Raw genomic sequence first — 21623 nt, forward strand, 5'->3', positions numbered from 1 at the left:
TAAAAAAATTCTAGATGTGCGGCTGGAAAATAAACATACAAGGTAACAGTACAGGATTCAAGTGACCTCTTCCCAATAAACACGTTTTTCCTTCCCACATGGCTACAGAGCACATAACGTCTGGAAGCAGCATGACGAGAGCCAACAATACTGTATTTGTGTACATTTCTTACAACACGCTGCGTTCCCATTTATGAAACCAACTATATAAAAGCAGTTCTCATTCTCCGTAGCAAAGCAGTCTGCAAATAAAAAAAAAAAATTCTATATTTGGCCCACTGACATTCGGATATTTTTCTGATCCCACTTATATAAAGAAAAACGGCTTTCATTTTAATGTGTCAAATCCATGCTTTACACATAACTTTACACATAACTTGGAAACTCACTTCCTTTAAAATAAAATGAAAAATTCTACAAAAATGTGTGGGTCCAAGTACCCAAAATACAGTCTTTACAGATACTCTAAAAGCAACCAGGTACAGTATTAAAAAAAAATATGTATTTGAATAGGGATCAGCATATTGCCATTTTGATCATGTTGTACAAGATCATAAAAATTGAAGCAATACTGCAGAGAAGAGAAACGGACGTGTACTTTCATAAATCAAACTCTTTGATACTAAAATACAAGTAACATTCTAAAGCTATACATGTGAAGTTTAGCATTTCTATCTAGCAGTGCAGGAATGAGCATTATTGCCAGGACAACAGAAGAACCACATACAATGTTTAGCAACTAAATGACAAGATAAAATAAACCTAGCCAGAGGTTCTAGAGACTCAGGTGAAGGATATAAAAAGTGATCATGAAATTTAAAGACGCTCTGTCACTTCCGAATATTTGACAATTATAAATTCCTCATGAAATATGAATATGGGATCTACCTTATATTGGAAAACAGAGGCTGACATAACTTGGCATCAGCAGTGCATCCAGTGTCTACTTTTGTCAGTTTGCAGGTAACTTCTGTTAACATGCATCTCCTCGAGATGTGACTAGTTCTATGGAGGCTCCTGTAGTCCTGTATCACCATCCATAGATCTCGGTTTTACTTTTGTGCATGCAATTTAGAGTTACTATGGACTGAGACAGCAGCCTCAGTGAGAGAGACCTTGACATTATCACATGATCTTTCCTGGGGGTAAAAGCAAACCGATAATATAAACTTAGGGGGTCTTTGCGAAATATGTACCAAATGAGAATTTTCAGTATATTTTACAGTTTTACACGCTGAACAAGATTCCACATCATTTTCTGTGATTACTTTGTTCTTATATCAAACTGCATATCTCAGAAGTTACCCATACAACATTAAAATCCTCAGTATATTGTGTAGTTTTATGTGCAGAACAAGCTTAAGTGGATCACTCAATCTTAAACACAGCAAGCACCATAACAAAGTTATGTAGTAGTTATGGTGCCTGGCACTGCCCAATCGTATGTAGTCAAGCCATTTGCCATCCGTTTGACATCCTGCACCAGAGTAAGCTGGGTGCGGTCACCTCTTTCATGAGAGCTGGAGCTCTTAATGGAGCTAAACCCTGCACTACCAGTCTTGGCTCAATAACAGAGCCAGTGAGCAGGTTTGGCATGGCATGGCTCATGAAAGCCAGGCAGAAAAATCCAGCTCCAAAGGAGGAAGTGACCAGAACCACACGGAAGCAAGGTAAGCTGCCCAACGATTAGTATACCAATTCCTTATAGAGGGAAAGGAAGCATGGAACTCATGGCACCACAACCATTACAGCACACTTCAAGTGCTCTTCTAAGTTACAGATGTCTTTTCATCAAAGAAACTTTGCACAAAATACTGGAAGGGTTTTCATTTTGCATGTTTTAAAAGCTTAATATATCATTTAGTGAAATGGATCCCTCAGTTTTAAGTCCCTATGACAAATAACATCTAATTTTGCAACTGTTAGAGAATACTAGAGTAGCAACCCAAAAGCAGAGTGACCAATATTTGTGTGATTTACCTTGCTTTGGATACAAGTGAAAGCTTATAGGTGATTAAACAAAAATCAAGTATAGTTATCCTAAAGAGTAAATACTATTTGTACGGTTTCCCTTCACTCATGATCAAAATAAAAAGGTTACCATTTAATGATTCTATCATACTTGTGTAAACTGAAGGGAAAAAATAAAATAAAAATCAAGTATATATAAAAAAGTAATTGAGATTTTTAAAAAATATTTTGCATACCCTCACAAAATACAATTTGCGATATATGCAAAAAACAAAAAAAAGCTTTAGAAATCTGTGCTACCAATACCGCTATATAAATGGTCTTTCTGGGTTTTGATTTTGTCAACTGCCTGATTGGGGATAATCTTTTAAAACAAAAGTGCTTTCATTCAAGGAAACGCGGTTTAAATCTTTGAAATACAGCCGTTTTGTTAATTCAACACAATAAAACTGACTTTACCTCTAAAATACCCATTTGAGATGGCACATTAAAATATTGCTCGGTTCTCTTTGCTGGTAACCAGACCAGTAACACACCGAAGAGTTGCACTTCCTTGTTCTTGCTCTTCTTACAGCAAGTTACAAACTCATACACTTTATACTGCCTTACATAATGCTTTTCATCAAAGATTACTGTTCTGACATTGTTGGGAGCTCATTGGTTCGATTCAATCTTATCCTTGAGCTTAATTTAAATCATTAATCAAAAAACTATATTTTCCAAAGTCATTATCATCTGGATTAATCAGCTGATCTTTGCGAACTTTGAATAGTTTCTGGCGTAGAACTTTCCTTCTTTCATTCCATTCCAAAAGTTCTGCATTTCCATGGGCATATTTGCATTTGTCTCCATCAGAACATGTACCAGATAAGAACCTAAAGTAAAAGATTTAAGTAGATAAGTTGTTATACAATTGTTTGTCAAGTCAAATATTTTTAGCACATCAAGCCATCTTTGCCACCTACCAGTAGCATCACTTCTGCAATATTACATTTCTTAATACATACGATTAGGAAACCATTATAGAATTAGCACATTTAAACCAGTATGGCTTATTAAAGGGGCCAGTCAAGTAATAAAGGGCATCAAAACATTTAAATCAAAATGATCAAGAACATTAAAAATGTAAGCATTCCAAGAGGGGCTTCAACATGGCTTATTTACTTAGGGAGACTATTGTAGAAATATCCATACCACTGGTATGATTCCTGAAAAGTGAAAATAGAGGTTTGAAGAAAAAAAAAAAGTTTCCTACTTTTAATGTTTTATTTAAAAAAAAAAATATATATATATAAACGTGTACAAGCTCAACCAGGAAAGTATATTATTATTCTATTTATATAGCGCCATCAAATTCTGCAGCGCTTTACAGTGGGTGGACGAACAGACATGTAGTTGTAAACAGACAAGTTGGACACACAGGAACAGAGGGGTTGAGGGCCCTGCTCAATGAGCTTACATGCTAGAGGGAGTGGGGTAAAATGCCACAAAAAGGTAAGGATAGAATGACACTAATGACAGTTGCAAAAGAGGAAGTATAGACGTGTGAGCTCAACATCTGTGGTTGGCAAATATATATATATTGTCAGTACAAACCACTATGTGCCAACCTGTTCATTAGCAGGAACATACAACAGACAAGAGGTTATCCATTATGAATGGGGGAGGGTAAGTTGGGAAATATTTATTGACTGCATCTTTGCAATTAGATGTCTTGTGGCATAATGGCAAATTGCTATAGTTGGGTTTTATGCCTTCTTTTGGATCAACGGCTTAAAAGAATGGGTTTAAAAAAGGTTGAACTTTATTCATTCACATATGGTGTTGGCACCTCTGCCTAAAGTGTTAATTGCAATTTTCTCTTTTCAAAAACTGAATAAATGGTCATGATAACGCCCATCTTCACCCGGATTATATCAAAAGGGAGTTTAGCCTTTGTCCCCAGAAGGACAAAGTAATCAACCTGCAATAACTAGGTAGTCAGAAAGTACCCAGTAGTGCAGACAGGCAGACCCATTTGTCACACCCATAGTTTGGTGACATGGAGTAAGAGCCATTACTTATTGATCAGTCCAAGGCTTAATTAGCTACTATTTAACATTTCCTTTATTATTTTCAAACCCACCTTCAGTGAGTTGTCAGTTCTATTTGCCTGAGCTAATCAAAGATGGGAGCAGCACACTGCTTATTAGAATTTCAGATGCGGAGCATGTTCTCTAGTTTTGAGTGCAGGACTCCATCTAGCTTTTGCCTGAACATAACTAGGAAGGTCTAGCCTGCGGTTTGCTATTAAGACCCCCCTTAGTCTAGTCCAGTGATAGGCAACATCAGCACTTCTGATAATATGGGGTGCCATAATGCTCTTGCAGGAGATCTAGACCACAACATCTGGAATGCCAAAGGATATCTAACCACTGTATAGTCTATGAAAGACAAGAAAAACTATCCAGCAGGTCATGCTTGACTTAACACAAAACAAAGTTGGTCAAGGACCAATATTTCAGTAAAAATATGAATAACCTCTCAAACCCTAGAAACTTTTGGGAAATCATAAATAACCTACAAACTGCCCCAATCCACTCCCAACCCTCCACTGTCAAAGTGGACAACCCAGCCCTGCAACTACCCTTACATGTAGCAAATGCCTTTAACAATTTTGTTGGATGCTCCACCATCCTAATTGCCAAGCCAATACAGGACATCCTGAAACTACAAATATGGATCAAGCCCCACTGAGCTTGCAAAAACCCAATATACAGATGTTCAATTTTAGACCTGTACCTATTAGTGTCATTAAGAAACACCTTAATCTAAATGAAAAACCAGTCTGGACCTGATCAAAATGTTACTTGCGCTTTCTCCTTAATCCCTATGCATATTTAGACAAATGGAGGTCATTTAGTTGCTCCAATGGCCATTGGAGGGATGCCCGCCTGCCAACGTCAAGGCAGACCCCCCTAAGCGGGTCCTAACACTGACCCTTCAGCCTGCTTCCTTGAGCTTCTGGCAAAGATATCTCTAATGAGACAGAAAGGGGTATTTTTTATATACACCCCTTTACTTATTAACCCTTAATAGGGAACACATGGGATGGGTAGCAGCATTGTAACCAGGCTGTGTGATACAAAGTAAATACAAATACAAAAAGAGAAGTCCTGCGCTTAAGCAGCAAGGACTACAACACACATCAGCCCCAATATATAGTAAAAACCAAAGAAAAGAGATAGAGAGATATCTTTGCCAGAAGCTCAAGGAAGCAGGCTGAAGGGTCAGTGTTAGGACCCGCTTAGGGGGGTCTGCCTTGACGTTGGCAGGCGGGCATCCCTCCAATGGCCATTGGAGCAACTAAATGACCTCCATTTGTCTAAATATGCATAGGGATTGAGAAAGCGCAAGTAACATTTTCTTTTCTTTGGTTTTTACTATATATTGGGGCTGATGTGTGTTGTAGTCCTTGCTGCTTAAGCGCAGGACTTCTCTTTTTGTATTTGTATTTACTTTGTATCACACAGCCTGGTTACAATGCTGCTACCCATCCCATGTGTTCCCTATTAAGGGTTAATAAGTAAAGGGGTGTATATAAAAAATACCCCTTTCTGTCTCATTAGAGATATCTTTGCCAGAAGCTCAAGGAAGCAGGCTGAAGGGTCAGTGTTAGGACCCGCTTAGGGGGGTCTGCCTTGACGTTGGCAGGCGGGCATCCCTCCAATGGCCATTGGAGCAACTAAATGACCTCCATTTGTCTAAATATGCATAGGGATTAAGGAGAAAGCGCAAGTAACATTTTCTTTTCTTTGGTTTTTACTATATATTGGGGCTGATGTGTGTTGTAGTCCTTGCTGCTTAAGCGCAGGACTTCTCTTTTTGTATTTGGACCTGATCAAATCCCAGCAATGCTGTTAAACCTCAGTGCGCCGATAATTCCTAAACCTGTTGCAACCCTAATTAATGAATCCTTGGTGTCTGAATACATACCCATACTTTTGAAGACTGCAAGAGTAGTGCCTATCCATAAAAGTGGTGACACTACTTTTTTTTCTAACTATCGCCACATATTGCTCCCAGTATTGTCAAAAATATATTCGAAAAATTGTCCATGCGCAACTGTGTGAGTATTACCAACAATCAAACTCTGACCCCTGATCAATCAGGCTTTTGCCTGACTCACTCAACTACAATTGCCCTCTTAAAAGTTTGCAATGACATCCAAACTGGCATTGAACAAGGAGACCAAACTGGAGCCATTTTCCTTTATTTTGCAAAGGCCTTTGACAGACTACTGCACAAACTAAAAAAACTCCGGTATTGGTGATCATCCGCTAACCTGGTTTGATCATCTGCATCGGATCGATCACAATATGTGTCCATTTAGGACAGCAACTCCCTCACTCTCCCAGTCACGTGTGGTGTTACCCAAAATTCCATTCTCAGCCCCCTACTATTCACATTATTTATAAATGATCTACCTAATGTCAGTAAATACGCATCAAAACAAAAATCATATAGCACTGACTGCAGTCCACTCTTTCAAATACTTGGATACATTGATTATGGGGATGTAGTATATGCACCTGCACCACAAACACCTAAATAAGCTTAAAAGACCACTCTAGGCACCCAGACCACTTCAGCTTAATGAAGTGGTCTGGGTGCCAGGTGCAGCTAGGGTTAACCCATTTTTTTAATAAACATAGCAGTTTCAGAAAAACTGCTATGGTTTTTAATGGGTTAAGCCGTCCCCCAAATCCTCTAGTGGCTGTCTCATTGACAGCCGCTAGAGGCGCTTGCGTGATTCTCACTGTGGAAATCACAGTGAGAGCACGCAAGCGTCCATAGGAAAGCATTGATAATGCTTTCCTATGCGACCGGCTGAATGCGCACGCAGCTCTTGCCGCGCGTGCGCATTCAGCCGACGGGGCGGAACGGAGGATCGGAGGCAGAGAGCTCCCCGCCCAGCGCTGGAAAAAGGTAAGTTTTACCCCTTTTCCCCTTTCCAGAGCCGGGTGGGAAGGGGACCCTGAGGGTGGGGGCACCCTCAGGGCACTGTAGTGCCAGGAAAACTACTGTTTTCCTGGCACTATAGTGGTCCTTTAATACACTGTATAACTCGTTCTGACACTGCTACAGTACAATTATATGACCCACCATTGTGACATGCTAAAAGAACTAAACTGGCTATCGCTGGAATCTAGACGAACCCTTCAGCTTTCCAGCCTTGTGTTTAAGAGCTTTTCTGGGAAGCTCCCACCCTTCCAGAGCAGAATGCTCTCCCCGGCTGTTCCCACCTCCTATAACCTCCGATCCAGTACCAGCACTTTATTTAGTCTACCTCAATACAAAAAGAAAGAAGACGGTCCCTTCTTTTCCTACAGAGCACCGCGATTATGGAACGACCACCCGCACACTTTTAAAGGATTTAAGGTTTGGGGAAGATTTGAGAGATCCATCTCTACATATCTCAAAACAGAATGCACCTGTAATCGTTAATTATATATGTTTCTTACCTGTTCTATGCAAAAAAAAATATATGTTGCATATCAATAGTTTTTTGTATTTTATTGTACCAATGCAATGTTTTGTGGACCCAGGACATGCTTGAAAACGAGAGAAATTTCAATGTATCTTTCCTGGTAAAATATTTTATAAATAAATACTAGCCCAGTTCAGCTTGGCTCACACTAGACACCACCTTGGAAAGATGAGGAAACAAAAGGGATAAAGGGAAACTGGTAAGAATAACCAAGGGGAAGAAGGAAAGAGTGTCAGTGATGGAACTCCTTTAAGGTTACAGATGAGATATTGAAATGAATAGAAAACGGTAGTCCATCAATATTTGCCACTGCATCTAAATACTTTGCAAAATGTTTGCAGGAAAATACCTACTTTTCACATATGCTAAAACATCCTGTAGGGAAGCGGTGCTGCCAGATGCTTTGATCATCCTCTGAGTGAAATACTTTCTCCTTATGCCTTTCTGAAGAAATATGCATCTTCCACTGGCGTTCACTATTGCAATTCTTGCCACAGAGCCAGCAATGAAAATCAACCTAAACATACAGAAAGTGTACAACGAATAGATGATGTGTACCATATACATACAGAAGTATTACAGCACATTATACCAACTACTGGGAACACTTGTTATGGTGCCTGGAGATCCCTGCCACTTACTTTCCTTTAGGGGTTAATCCAGTGGTTCGAAAACCAGTCCTCAAGGCACCCCTACCAGTCCAGGATTTAGGGATTACCCAGTTGTGTCTAAGGTGTTTTTTTTTTCTAAAAACACCTTACACACAACCGGGTAATCCCCAAATCCTGGACAGCTAGGAGTGCCTTGAGGACAGGTTTGGAACCACTGGGTTAACCCATTCTGAAATGGTTTAACTCCAAAGTTCAGTATCCAGTGCCTGATCGTTCAGCCCCCTGTCCTTATGCTGCTCAGATTCTCTAAATATTAAGCCTTGGACAGGGGAGCCACTAAAAAGCTGTGGTCCCATTAAAAAAACATGTAGGTTTGTCCAGCCATATGGACACACCATTCTGACATGGCTACTTACTGTAGTTTCTGCATAATCAGTGGGAAGAACAATTTGCTTTGTCGTCTGGGTAGTGACCTCTTTTCCAGACCTCTTGCTCTTGGTCAGGTTTTCATACAACTGTTCCATGTCCTGAACTGATAAGAATCAAATCAGACATTAATACTTTATTTATAAAGCGCCAACAAGTTCTGTAGCGCTGTACAATGGGTGTACTAACAGACACGTATTTGTAACCAGACAAGCTGGATGCACATGAACAGAGGGGCTGAGGGCCCTGCTCAATGAGCTTACATGCTAGAGGGAGTGGGGTAGTGACACAAAAGGTAAGGGTAGGGTAGAAAAGTAGGGTGCTAGGATAAGGTTGATTGAGGTTTTTTGTTTTGATAGTTTCAGGAGAGGATTCAGGGTGCGGGGAGGGAAAGCTGTTTACAGTTTAATTGACATGGTTTCCCAATGTACGTTTTCAAAGTTTTTTTTTGAAGGAGTGGAGATTGGGTAAAATTCTAAAAGAGAGGGGAAGGGCGTTCCATAGGAACAGTGAGCATCAGAGGTAGGAGTACTAACTGGTTAGACGTAGGTCTCCGGCAGAGCGTAGGGGCCTAGATGGGACATTTGTGTATTAGTGAGGATAAGTAGGTCGAATCAGCAGCGTTGTGTAGAGATTTGTAAGCAAATATCAGGATCTTAAATGGGAGTCCCATGTCCAACGGAAAGCCAATGTAGGGACTGACAAGAGGGAGGCGTGGAAGGTGCAGGCGGACAGGAAGATGAGCCTCGTCGCCGCATTCATTATAGACTGTAATGGGGCAAGTTTTGAACACTTTTATCAAACTAGGTTTTGAACTCCAGTCAAATAAGGCACCCAAAAAAAAAAAAGATCGATCTGCCTCTGTCATGAGTTTAGATTTGCATGCCCGTTGCAAAATGGTTGTAGTTTTTGCTGCCACCAACAAGGGAGACCGTTTAACCTGAAAGAACTATAAGCTCCATTGAGCTTGAATGGTTGCAAGTCCTAGGTCTGCATAGTCATAGACCAATACAAACAAGTGAGGTTAGGCATGTCAAATGACAACCTGAAGAACCACATTACCAGTACAGAGGGCATTGAGTGGACAGTAGTAAGCTCCTTCAAGTGTGCTATACTTCTCTTCTGCAGTCACATGTATTCAGACTATAATTCAAAAATGGTATTAAACAGCTAAAATAACAAAGTGTAATATTACTTTTACAGGTGGGTCAAATGGAACATCAATTTATTAATGATCTGCTTGGTCTTTTAGAATGCGCTATTATACAGTGGCTCTCCTTTAGTCCAGTAGCAGCCACGCTAGAGCTTTGAATAAGCCAAGGTGTATATTATACATCTGGGACAAATTTGATAAATATATGTAATCTAGGCAATGTTACACTAGTCCAATGTCAATCAGCAGTTACTAGGCCAATACGGTATAAAAAGGGGCAATAATTCTCATGGTGAAAATAGAATTTTAAGCAAGAGTATGCCATCCAATTTTGGGCACCTGTTCTAAACACTGATATTCTGGCACTAGAAAGTGCCGAGGCGGGCTACAAAATTAGATTACCGTAATGGAAGATTTTAGTTATAAAGAAAGGCTAACAAACTTAAATCTTTACATTTCGACAAATTGTGCCTCAGAAGGGTAATAACATTCTATAAATATATTCAGGGCCAAAACCAATCCTATCCTGTAGATTTATTCATAAATAGGAATATACACAGAACACTAGCTCACCGATTTATACTGCAAGAAAGGAGATCTAGCATAAGGCAAAGAAAAGGGTTCTTACCAGTAAGAATTAAGCTATTGAATTTGCTGCCTGAAGAGGAGTTTATATAAAGGTCTATACAGACTTGTTTAAAACCACAACTTTGTTAATTCATGCAAAAGCATAATATTCAGGGATGCAAGTAAAATATCGGTTAACAGCTTGAGAGATGGACTGCAATTCTGGGGTTGAGAATTATTTTTTCCCCTGGTATTGCAAAATTGGAAAGCACTTCAAACTGGGTTTTTGCCTTCTTTTGGATCAACAGCAGAAATGAAATGTTATAAAGGCTGAAGTTTATGTATACAAGTCTTTTTTCAGCCTATGTAACTGGCCTACTAAGCCTCACAGCTACATAACTCTCTTCGGTATGCCTCCTTAAAACTAAAAACCAAACAAAAACCCTGTTTGTGTGTGTTCAGCCACAATTTCTATATTTCTCATTTATTGCACCAACACAAACAAAACTTGCTTCGGTCATTAAATGAAAAACAATTAAAGCTTGGTTCAAATCAGGACATGTACAATGATATAGGACTAAGCATATTAAAAACACAAATCTTGAATATCATTATACAAGACTGACTTACCATCATTATGGGAATAACAGAATACAAGATCCATATTAAAAAGTCTACAGAAAGTCACTTAAAAAAAAAAAAAAAAAAAACAACAACAACTTGCAGATAAAGACCAGACACAAACTGCTTATCTGAGGAATGCTAAACTTTCCAAGGTTTCAAGACCATACAACACTTTACTGAGCTCATTGTTAACATTTAATGCAATCTTTGGTGTCAATTCACATGTACTGCTTGGTTCTTGTATATAAAAGAGGCCATGTCACTGGACTGGTTATAGTTTGCAAAAAACAAAACATCTCTAGAATAAGATTTGAAATTTTAATTGGTAGGTAAATTATGGAGTTGGAGAGAGGGGACTGATCTCTTCCTTTGGTCCACCTTGTAGCATGGCAACGTGGACCACTGTAGATCTTCTGTGTCCTCTACCCAGTCTGACAGCATTAGTTAGGTGCTTCCAGTTAGACTAGATAAAGGATACAGAAGATACTCTACCGAGGTCCGTGCTGCCACAGTAGAAGGGGGAAATCGCTGTGTTATTTCTTCCTGATCACCCTGAAAAATGTGCCCGTGAGGTCTTAAAGACAATAGGGTCAGGACCACCATATAGTGTTACAACCATTTAGGTTGTTTGTTCCCTGTTAGCCCCTGGAAAAAAACGAGACAAGACTGGCCCCACCTCCGATCCCCCTCCTGGCTGACATCAGAATTTATGATTTTTAGCCAATCCAATGCTTTCCCATAGGGAAATCATTGGATTGGCTGAAATCAGCAAAGAGGCAGGACAGTGGTGGGCCCAAATGCTGGCTTGGCAAACCAGCATCTCTTCGTAGGAATGCATTGAATCAATTCATCTGAGGAAAATTCAGCATCTCCATGCAGAGCGTGGAGACACTGAACGGCAGCAGTGCCCCAGGAGGCACCTCCATTAGCCATATAAGGAGTGCAGTGTTCGCATGAAAAGGCCTACAGGGAAGGATTATAATCACCAGAACAACTACATTATAGGCGACTATAGTGTCAATTTAAAGAGACACACTTTAGCAGTGTGTCCAAAAAAAAGCAATATATACTATGTGTGTCAGACATACACACACTTAGACACCAAAATATACGGCCTGTGTCTGACAATTTATATCGGTGTGTGTCTGCGTTGCACTGAATATTGAGGTGTGTCTTTCTGACAGTTGCATCAGCAACTATCTGGAATCTGTGTGTTATTGCCGATGCAACTGCCAGAAAGACAAACCTCAATATTCAGTGCAACACAGACACACACTTATATAAATTGTCAGAGACAAGTCCACACACTTAGACAGCAAAATAATATACAGTCAGCAAAATAATATACAGTCAGCAAAATAATATACAGTCAGCAAAATAATATACAGTCAGCAAAATAATACAGTCAGCAAAATAATACAGTCAGCAAAATAATACAGTCAGCAAAATAATATACAGTCAGCAAAATAATATACAGTCAGCAAAATAATATACAGTCAGCAAAATAATATACAGTCTGACAGACACATATATAGTAAGTGTTAAGTGCAGCTATTCCACTGAGGATTGCTTTTCACTGCTCTTCTCTGGGAAGATTTCAGTGATAGAAGCCAGCCACCCTCTCAGACAAGGGAATTGGAGGTTGGCTGACTGATTACTAAAATTGGCCCATCAGCCCCCTTACTGACTGGGAGGGAGAGTGGAATGTAGTTTCACCTCAGCCACCTTCCGCGTACCGGAGGGTGGCTGACTTCTAGCACAGCAGCTCTGCTTCTCTATGCAGGCACTTCAGCCACCGTCCATTTGCTCTGTATTAGGGTGGCTATGCGTGTGTGCTGGCTGCTTTCCTGCTGGGAGCTTGGGGGAGGTCATATTGCACCCCCCTCTGTGCCACATGTGAAGACAGAGGCAGGGGATATTGAACTTCTGTCTTTCCCTACTCCCCATCAGCTACTGCAGCTCCATCCAGAGGAGAGAAATACAGATGGTCAGTCTGTTCACTTCTGAGGGTTCTTAGTGCGGCAACTTTGCTACATTGAGAACGTAAGGAACTGAAATACAAGGCATACATTTGCAGACGAAATATAGTGCTTGTTAATTTTTTCGCCAAAGATTAAAAACAAATGGAAAGACTTACTGCCATGTTCTTTCATATAAGTCCAGATGTCCTTCTCCTCTGGGCAGTGGGCAAAGGAGCAATTTCCCACAAACTGACATTTTTTACCAGTCACTATATGATTGCACAACTATAGAGGAAACAAAACAAATCTAATAAGCTCTAACCTGTACACTCGCCCCACCTATAAAAAAAAAAACCCATAAAACAACTTTTACCTCAAATTGTAGTGGAACAGGTTTCTTAGTTGGAAAGGGTCTAATAGTCATCCACTTTTTACGTTCATTGGACATAACCAAGACTACTTGACGATCTTTGGTCCACCTTTACAAGGAAAGAAATGCAAAGGGGGGGGGGGGGGGGTATAAATAAATACATAACTCAAATTTCACTGAATTTACAAGATTGTTTCATAGAAGGTTACTCACGGGTGCCTTGCTTTTGCACTACAATATTTTCTGTTTTTATCTGCCTCCATCACTTGACCATTTCTCCAGCATTGTCCACAAACAAACTTTATTTTGGCAATTGGATACCCAGGATTTGGAGTATTGAGCAGCTTGAAATAAAAGGTTTCAGTTTAGTATCAAATAAAAATCTACATATGCATGAATATACACTGCATCATCTTAAATTACTTGGCATGCTAGGGTTTTAAAAATAATAAGCTTAAAAATACAAATACCTGTTGTCTACTGACACTAGATGGAACACCAGAGTATTTTGTAGATTCCTGCACAATAGCATTAAGGGATATACCTGAAAGACAAATAATGTGTTAACATTTCATGCCATGGGCACTTTTTTGCTTTTCAGACTAGGAGGAAAAAATAAAAGTTTAGTATTTTACATGATATGTGGACACATGATGCCTTCATTCATATAATAGGTTTGTATTGGGGGGGGGGGGGGGGGGGGGGGCGATATTGGTGGGAGTAGATAATCCCCTTTAATGGGGCACTAGATAATCCCCTGACACTGCGCCCCCTGCTGGAGTGACCTGTGCTGCCTTTTTAGCGTTGTGATGAACATATGGCTCGTTTGCCAGCAGATACCTGTGTGTATTGTGGCATGCAGGCTAATGCTTTTATAGGGTAGCAAACATAGTATGTATGGGAACACTTGATGAATAAAAAAGAAACTCGATTACACTAAAAGAATTTTTTCAAGCTGAGCAAACAGTAAATGGCATTGCCTTAATCTTTATTTTATCCCGTGAAACCAATATCAAAGACCAAGTTCAAAGGTTATTAAAAAAAAATTTTTTTGTAAATGGTCATTGAAAAAAACTGTACAGTTTTTTGGGAGGACGTTTATCATAAAGGTGATATTTTTAGGCTTCTATAATGATTACGTTTTAGAAAATTTCAGGGTTTACATCCCACTCCTTGTATCTTAACCATTTTATACTTTTGAAGGAACAAGGGGCTACAACAGGTGTCACAAAATGTAGTTGAATAAAGCTTAAACAAACCATTTAAAAGATAGTATAGAGGTTAGAGGGAAAAAAAAAAAATGGATAAGCACCAGTTTCTTTTTGCATCACCCAGACCCGGAGTTCCACTAAACTGTGCGCATAAAAACACTCATCTTCTCTCATACATCCATAGCGAACTTCATGACGACACAAGTCGAACAACAAATTACTATTATATGGACGGATCTTGAAATATTTTACAGCAGTATCCTTGAAGATGTGAACAAGGCACCTACAATGAAATTAGAGACAGATCTGCACAATACTTTACACTTTTAATATAATATATATTTTTTTATTTTTATTATTTATTTTTTTACACAAAAAATATAAAAGATTAACTCTGAAAGACAGTACCATAAAAAATGTAAATGATTTGTGAAGACAAAAATACTTTTGAGTTCCCTTTTCAATAAAAAGGATGTTTAAAGCAAGTCCACAACATCCTTAGTGACATTTTCACTTTTTAAAGAATTACTCCAACCAGCATAAGTACTACAGCCTGCTGTAAGTCATGTGACTAGTACCCTTGCCACGTTTCCTGGTAATGAGCATCATTTGATCTTTCTCCACCAATAAATCCAACTCTGCATAGCGTTTATATTAAAAATTATACTAACAAATTTTCAGTCGAAAAGCGTTTTAATATTTAAAAACATTAATATCAAATAAATACCTCATGAAGCATAAAGTCGCTGTTAACAACCTGAAGCCAGAATTGGCACCCTGAAGCTTAATATCGAGCCCGAGTGTTACCCATACTGTCACTGTGTTTAATACACACACACTGCACTGTTTCTCTGCATTTTATAGATTCTCGCTGAACACAACACATCACAGTTGTATATCCAATACTCTTAAGTATACAATTTAATAACCACTGGCTGGTGTATGATATTGGTTTTAACTTTTTTTTTATCTTAAGTGCAATTTTAAGGTGGTTGTGGATACACCTAATTAGTGTTTTGAGGAAGTGGCGATACACCGGCTGTTTACAGTCATTATCTTTATAGAATTTACATTAGCCAGCCCGTAACTCTCGTTCCGGGCCGGCTAATGGCATCCCAATAATGCAGCTGGTGTTGGAGTTAGATCCTGTCAAAGGGGTTAAACTATGTGCAGCAATAGGGAAATGCTGCACACATGAAGTCCAGGCACCATGACCACTTCAAAACTCTGTAGTGGTCATGGTGCAACCATATAATATTTCAGTTAATCACTTTAGCTACATTGAGGAATGTGCACCATTTTACTACACGGATATTGGAGGAGTCCTTTTCACTCCAAGATTGGACTAAGGAATTTATTTGGTTAATACTTACTTGTTATCATTGAAATCATGTCTGAAAGCAGGATGAGAACAATACTGTGGTGAATCTTTGTTTTCTTTGCTAATAATTCTGGGTTTGTGCTCAAAACATTTCTGGAATACAAGAGAACATTACCAAATTAAAATAAAATGCAAAAACCAAGATTTATTAAGTTCACATTTACTATACTATCATTTGTAGTTTAAGGAAAAGATGCAATTGGTTCTACAGGTTTGTCAATTTTCACATTCTGTTTTCCATAGCCCCAAGCCTCTGCAATTATAGGTCATTACTTTCTCAAAACCGTTGATCTGGTTTTAAAACCTACCTTCGAATAATTTGTTAGAGAGACAGTCTGGTTCATACATAGAAATGCATGCAGTGACTTAGGGAAGTATAACCCCTTTGCTGCTGCATAAAATAACTCCTTAGAGTCTAAATTTTAAAGGGGATTGTCATTCAAGAGGAATGGAACCAAACCAAAAATTAAAAAGATCAGATTAGATTTAAAGGTAGTAGAAACATCCATATACGTGTTTATATTGTTGTGGTTTACTAGAACAAAGGTGCTACAAAGCACATGTATACACTTATCTTCATAATGACAGCAAAATCAGAAATGTTTCTCTATTTAAAAGTTGCGTGAATCACCATACGAAAAAGGATAAGTATGTATGCATGCCTTCCTAACTATAAAACCTTACATGTCACCTTGATTTTTATCAAGTTGTATGATAAGTGTAGAAAACGTAGCCAAGTTAAAATTAATTAAAATTAATGCCCTGGCTGCACCTTTTAGGGAAGCATTATATAAAATCATTTGTTCTACTCTAAATGCACAAAAAAGAAACCTTGATTTATAAAAACTACAAGGTACACTTGAAAGGCTCAGAAGCAAACCTGCAACATTTCTATTTAACTACCTCACAGAGAAACATAAAATTTCCAGGGTATTCCTGCAATAAGTATGGGATTGTAAGGCGGACTTTGCCATCTCCTCCAAAAAGTGTTTCTCTGCAAAACGTCCCCTTTCTCTCAAGCGTCCACACATCAATTTCTTCTTGCGAGTAGGCAAATGTGCAGTGTCCTGGGTATGTGCACTCACCTCCTTGAGCAACATCTAAAACACAGGGGGGAAATGAAAACCTAAAAGGTTCATTCTACAACAATTTGAGAAGGCAAAAGAGGGCAAAGTAAATGGCATTTTAAATCGCACTGAAACGGAGGTTTATATATTTTTTCCAGTTTTTACACCTGCATAGAACAGTTTTCAAACTTGAAAATATTGTTTTGCTACAATTTTAGAACAGCTTTGTTTTATCATCTCAAACAGACAGGATGAGGAGTCAACCTCCCACATAATTAATAGTTTGTTGAGGCAAGTTAATATGTTGGTGGAAAGAGTTATACGAAGGCAAGAGATGTAGTGGGAATTCAAATGGGGTAATTTAAAATGACTGTACCTTTACATATATAGAAGGGTCCCACGTATTGATTCTTTGTTGGTCTTGGTCTTATTCTTTTCCATGAACTGTCCATAGAGTTTCTTATTCTTCCAATAAAAATGTCCTTTTTGCATTTATGATCCAAGTTTAAATTAACATTGACACATTGAAATTTTAAGCCTAAAAACAGAACACAATCTTGACATAAAATACAAAAAACGCACTTGAAATAAGATTTCCTTGTTTTTGTAATGTCTACTGAAAAAAAAACACTGCACTGAAGAGATCTGTTTTATTAAAATGCCAATGAATAGCCCTCCATTAACAGGGGGGGGGGGGGGGCATTCTCATCCATATGGTGGTCTGCCTGCTGTCACAGCAACTGCAGTGCAAGCAATGCAGTTGCTGTGATATTTCTTTGGTGAGCACATCTTGCATTTGCTGGATTCATTGTTCTTTATTTCTGTAAAATGTCAGCATCGGGGAAAAGGTGCGCCCTGCTTACAGAAGTGTTTCCAAGTAGAACTAGTAGTGTAATAAAGTGGACTGCAGATAGGACAAACCAAAAATTTAATATTTAACAGTAAATAATGTTTCAAGAATATTTGATTATTACATACTTTAATCCAAACTCACCTGCATTGGACAAGCACAACTGACAAGCTTGTCTGAACTCATGTGTATCCTCTAGTGGATTGTGGACTGAGTGAGTGCTAAAGTATGTAACAGATGACATTCCATTGCCCAAGCCTTCTAGCATAGAGGTTTTCATCATGTTCTCTGAAGCTCTGGGAGGACTTTCAGGTAGAGAGAAATAGGATGAGGTGACCTGGAATAAAACCAAGGAGTGATATCAAATCTCTAGGTAGCAGTTTGTGAAGGAACCTTACTGATTTAATAACATTCTGTGAAGTGACATTCCAGAAATGAATGCATTTCCAGCATCCGTTTTAAAACTATAAAACAACAACAGCACAAGGTTTTCAGCCATTTCTTTTCAAGCAGCTAAGTAGTTACAATAATGGCTCTTTTGTGAGGACAAAGCACAAACTACAATAACTATGTTTAATGGGAACTTGTATGGAATGTGGTGACAGTACATCGGGCTGGGGATTACAGCTGCAAGAATCAGTAACAGAAGGGAGGTTTTTTTTTTGGTTTTTTTTAAGCGATGGTTTATAAAAGAAGTGGTTATGGTGCTTAGTGTTCCTTTAATTTCACACATTTTATATGTTTTTATAATGAAAAATCACTCACTGTAAAACTAGAAGGATCAACCAAACATGAATTCAATGCTCCATTCAGGTGACCTAAAAAAAGGCATTTAAAACAGAAATACATTTTATAATAGGAAACTGAAAGCCATATTGAATATGCAAAGTGAGAAATCAGCACTTGGCTATTAACCAGACAGCTGTGAGGGTGGTATTTGTTTCCCATAGAAAAACTGTTTAAATGCTCATCTAAGTGGATTGTGGTGATTGTCGCACAGGTTCCCTGTATCCCAAAGCTTCTTTAGGAGAAGCACTGCAATAGCCCAGAGAATATTACTAGCGATTGTCTCCTGGGATGGAGCAGAGATGTGTTGAGAAGATGGTCTTGAAATTGCATTAGAGGCAAGTAAATGTTTCTAACATTTAAAAACCTAAAACATAAAAAGGGAGTTTATGGAAACTTTTCCATCATATTAAAAGCCAACATTTTAATACAGAGTATGGGCATTTCAAAGTGAATCAAGAGAGAAAATCATGTTAACATGTAACCACGACTATATTCTTAACAAAATAAAAAAATTAAAATTCTCAAAGCCCTAGATAAAAACACAAAGCAAATACATAAATATTAAAATCACAATAATTTACCAAATCTCAGATTAGTCAAGCCCAAAATTTGGTCACATGGTTCTTTTAAATTACTTGGTCTAGAGTCCAACTGTAAGGATGGATGTGAGAACAAGCTTTTTAATAAGTTGTAAATCATGAAAAATCATACTGACTGGTTGAATGCCATTACCTCCTTGGGAGTCCACTGAAGACAAGGAATTAAGGGAAAAGCTGTCAAATGCTGAGGTCAGAGAATGGGAGTATATATCGGATAATGAAAACCTGTGAAAACCCGGCATTAGATCAGGCAGGTCACTGGAAAAGCTGGATAGTGGTGCTGGCACTAAACCACTGGACTGAAAAAAAGAATGAGTTGCATTCATAAGATTACAATGGGCTCTGCTTTAACATCCAGCATAAAATACCTCATCTTCAATTAACCTACCATTATTATATTTTGGAATAAATAATAAATAGTATAATAAAAAGTAATGCAGCTACATTTGCATAGAGGGGTGGATGAATATGTAGACTACAGATGTAACATGTTCTTCCTGGGTGCAAATAACTTGACACAGATTTTACTTTTATCACACTGGGAAACGTGTACTTTAAGGTCAATTATATTTATCATTGTTACACCTACACTCAAAAGTGTAAACAAAACAGGTGCAAGTCTGCGACTGAAGATGTCCAAGCCTATCGTGGGCCTTGAGGCACTTTTAGGATTCTTTGTTACATTGCATTTATATTTTCTATGACCCTGTACTATACTTCTACATGTGAAGGGGAATATAGATTATATTTACAGGTTGCATAAACATTCTGTAATATATTGGAAATTTCTCCAATGCACAATCACATCAATCTTACCATGTTTAGATTGTGAGAATCTGGCACAGAATCAAGGATGTGATCCAACTCATCACCAATTATATCTCCATCACGCATATATGACATTGAAAAGGAAGATGAAGCTCCATTAGAGGCAAGTGCAGATGGGAAAGTCATTGAATCAGAGTGGACGTTGGGTGAAATAGAGGTTGGATTTGAAACAAAATCACTCAAGGAGTCAGAAGCAACAGTCAGTGGTTGAAAGGACGAAAAAGGAGCCTCATAAGCAAGTTCAGTTATGTCTGCAAGAGCAAATTTATGATAAAATAAATTCAGTTACAGTCATTCAAAAACAGGCAACTATGAAGCTATACCCAGAAGCCATAATAAAAGTGCAGCATAATTGCAGGCCTTCCGTTACAAGCCAAGTCTTCTTTTAACGTTTTTGTTGCATGTTATATGCATTATCATATGCTCACAAATTTGCCCAGCAAAGACCAGTGTCTCAGTCAGCTGTGGAAGTGGTCCAACAATTTTAAAATCAACCCAGTAGGGGGCGGAGCCTAGCAGCAGGACGAGACGGTCACACATTCGATGGGCTCAGCGCCCAATTTGATTAAACTTACGGCTCCTGACAGAAAACACAGGAGTGACAGTCCCCAACTGGACCACAAAAGACATGGGGAGAAAAACCAAAAAGCAGACAACCCCAAGCCGGGAGTCAACATTGGCGATTTGTTCCGCCAGGCGCAAAGCGTACATGGAGCCAAAACGGCCGCCGAATTAGAAGAATATACAGACTCCTCAGAAGATCTCAGCCAAGACGACTATGCAGGTAGCATGTTTGCTCCGTTGGCACAACAAGCTCCCACAATAGGGGACTCCAGGCCTGTCACGGCAAAGGTGCTCAAAGACATGCTGGGGGACCTACAGAAAATAATCCAGGCCGATGTGGCCCAGCTATGTACAGACCTCACGGGCCTAGTGGGTCGTATAGGGAAGGTGGAGGCCTCCACTGAAACCCAGGCCCAAAACAGAGCTTCAACAAGAGGTGAAGACGCTTAAAGCGCAACAATCCAAGACGGAACAGCGGTTTGCGGTGCTGGAAGATCAAAGGCGCTGCAACAACGTGAAGGTCCGTGGAGTCCCCGAGGACATCCCGGCAGAAGAACTCTACCCAGGCAAGCCAAAAACACCCAGGTAGAGGCAGTTTTCCGGGTCCCTAAACCCCGCAGAGCCCCAGCGACAGCGCCAAGAGACCTTGTGATCAAGTTCCGCACATATACAGAAAAAACGGCAATGCTAGCTGCCCTTAAAGGGTCCACACCATATCAGTTTGAAAACATGACACTACAGTTCTATGCAGACCTGTCCGGGGACACCTTACAATGGCAGGGATCGCTACAACCATTCACGGCCTTACTCAGAAAGAGCAACATACCGTACCGCTGGCGCACACTGCAAGTTACACACCACAACATGACCCACTCCATCACAAACCTGGAGGAGGCTACTGCACTGCTCCAGCCACTGGGCCTGCCAGGACTCCCTAACTCACATCACGCCACCAGAGAACAACCTACCCGCACACAGATGGAACCTGGCATCAACCAAACTGTTTGTGCCCCAGAGTGAGAGACCGGAGTCACATGTTGCCACCGCCACCTGAATCACAGGACTCCGGGCCCCAATATGCCACCTACAAGCAAAAGTACACTTACCCATTGCAGCCCGCA

The 21623-nt window shown here is 39.3% G+C and overlaps 1 protein-coding gene across 4 annotated transcripts in view; it reads right to left on the reverse strand.

Annotated features, from left to right (window-relative positions):
- Window positions 1–2218: 2218 nt before the first annotated feature.
- Window positions 2219–21623, reverse strand: part of ZC3H7A (zinc finger CCCH-type containing 7A) — a 123440-nt gene continuing 104035 nt past the window's right edge. For all 4 annotated transcript variants that reach the window (XM_063430288.1, XM_063430284.1, XM_063430286.1 and 1 more), the window contains 15 exons: window positions 19927–20189; window positions 19244–19409; window positions 18488–18540; window positions 17867–18059; window positions 17249–17410; window positions 16709–16905; window positions 15798–15898; window positions 14526–14707; window positions 13684–13757; window positions 13427–13557; window positions 13217–13322; window positions 13020–13128; window positions 8529–8644; window positions 7855–8018; window positions 2219–2846 (listed from right to left, as the gene is read on the reverse strand). In XM_063430288.1, the coding sequence (XP_063286358.1) occupies window positions 2657–2846; window positions 7855–8018; window positions 8529–8644; window positions 13020–13128; window positions 13217–13322; window positions 13427–13557; window positions 13684–13757; window positions 14526–14707; window positions 15798–15898; window positions 16709–16905; window positions 17249–17410; window positions 17867–18059; window positions 18488–18540; window positions 19244–19409; window positions 19927–20189 (2207 nt within the window). In that variant the 3' untranslated portion in view covers window positions 2219–2656. The remainder of the gene's footprint in view (window positions 2847–7854; window positions 8019–8528; window positions 8645–13019; window positions 13129–13216; window positions 13323–13426; window positions 13558–13683; window positions 13758–14525; window positions 14708–15797; window positions 15899–16708; window positions 16906–17248; window positions 17411–17866; window positions 18060–18487; window positions 18541–19243; window positions 19410–19926; window positions 20190–21623) is intronic.

The sequence above is a fragment of the Pelobates fuscus genome, chromosome 8 (assembly GCF_036172605.1).
Source record: "Pelobates fuscus isolate aPelFus1 chromosome 8, aPelFus1.pri, whole genome shotgun sequence".
In the NCBI taxonomy this organism is placed as follows: domain Eukaryota; kingdom Metazoa; phylum Chordata; class Amphibia; order Anura; family Pelobatidae; genus Pelobates; species Pelobates fuscus.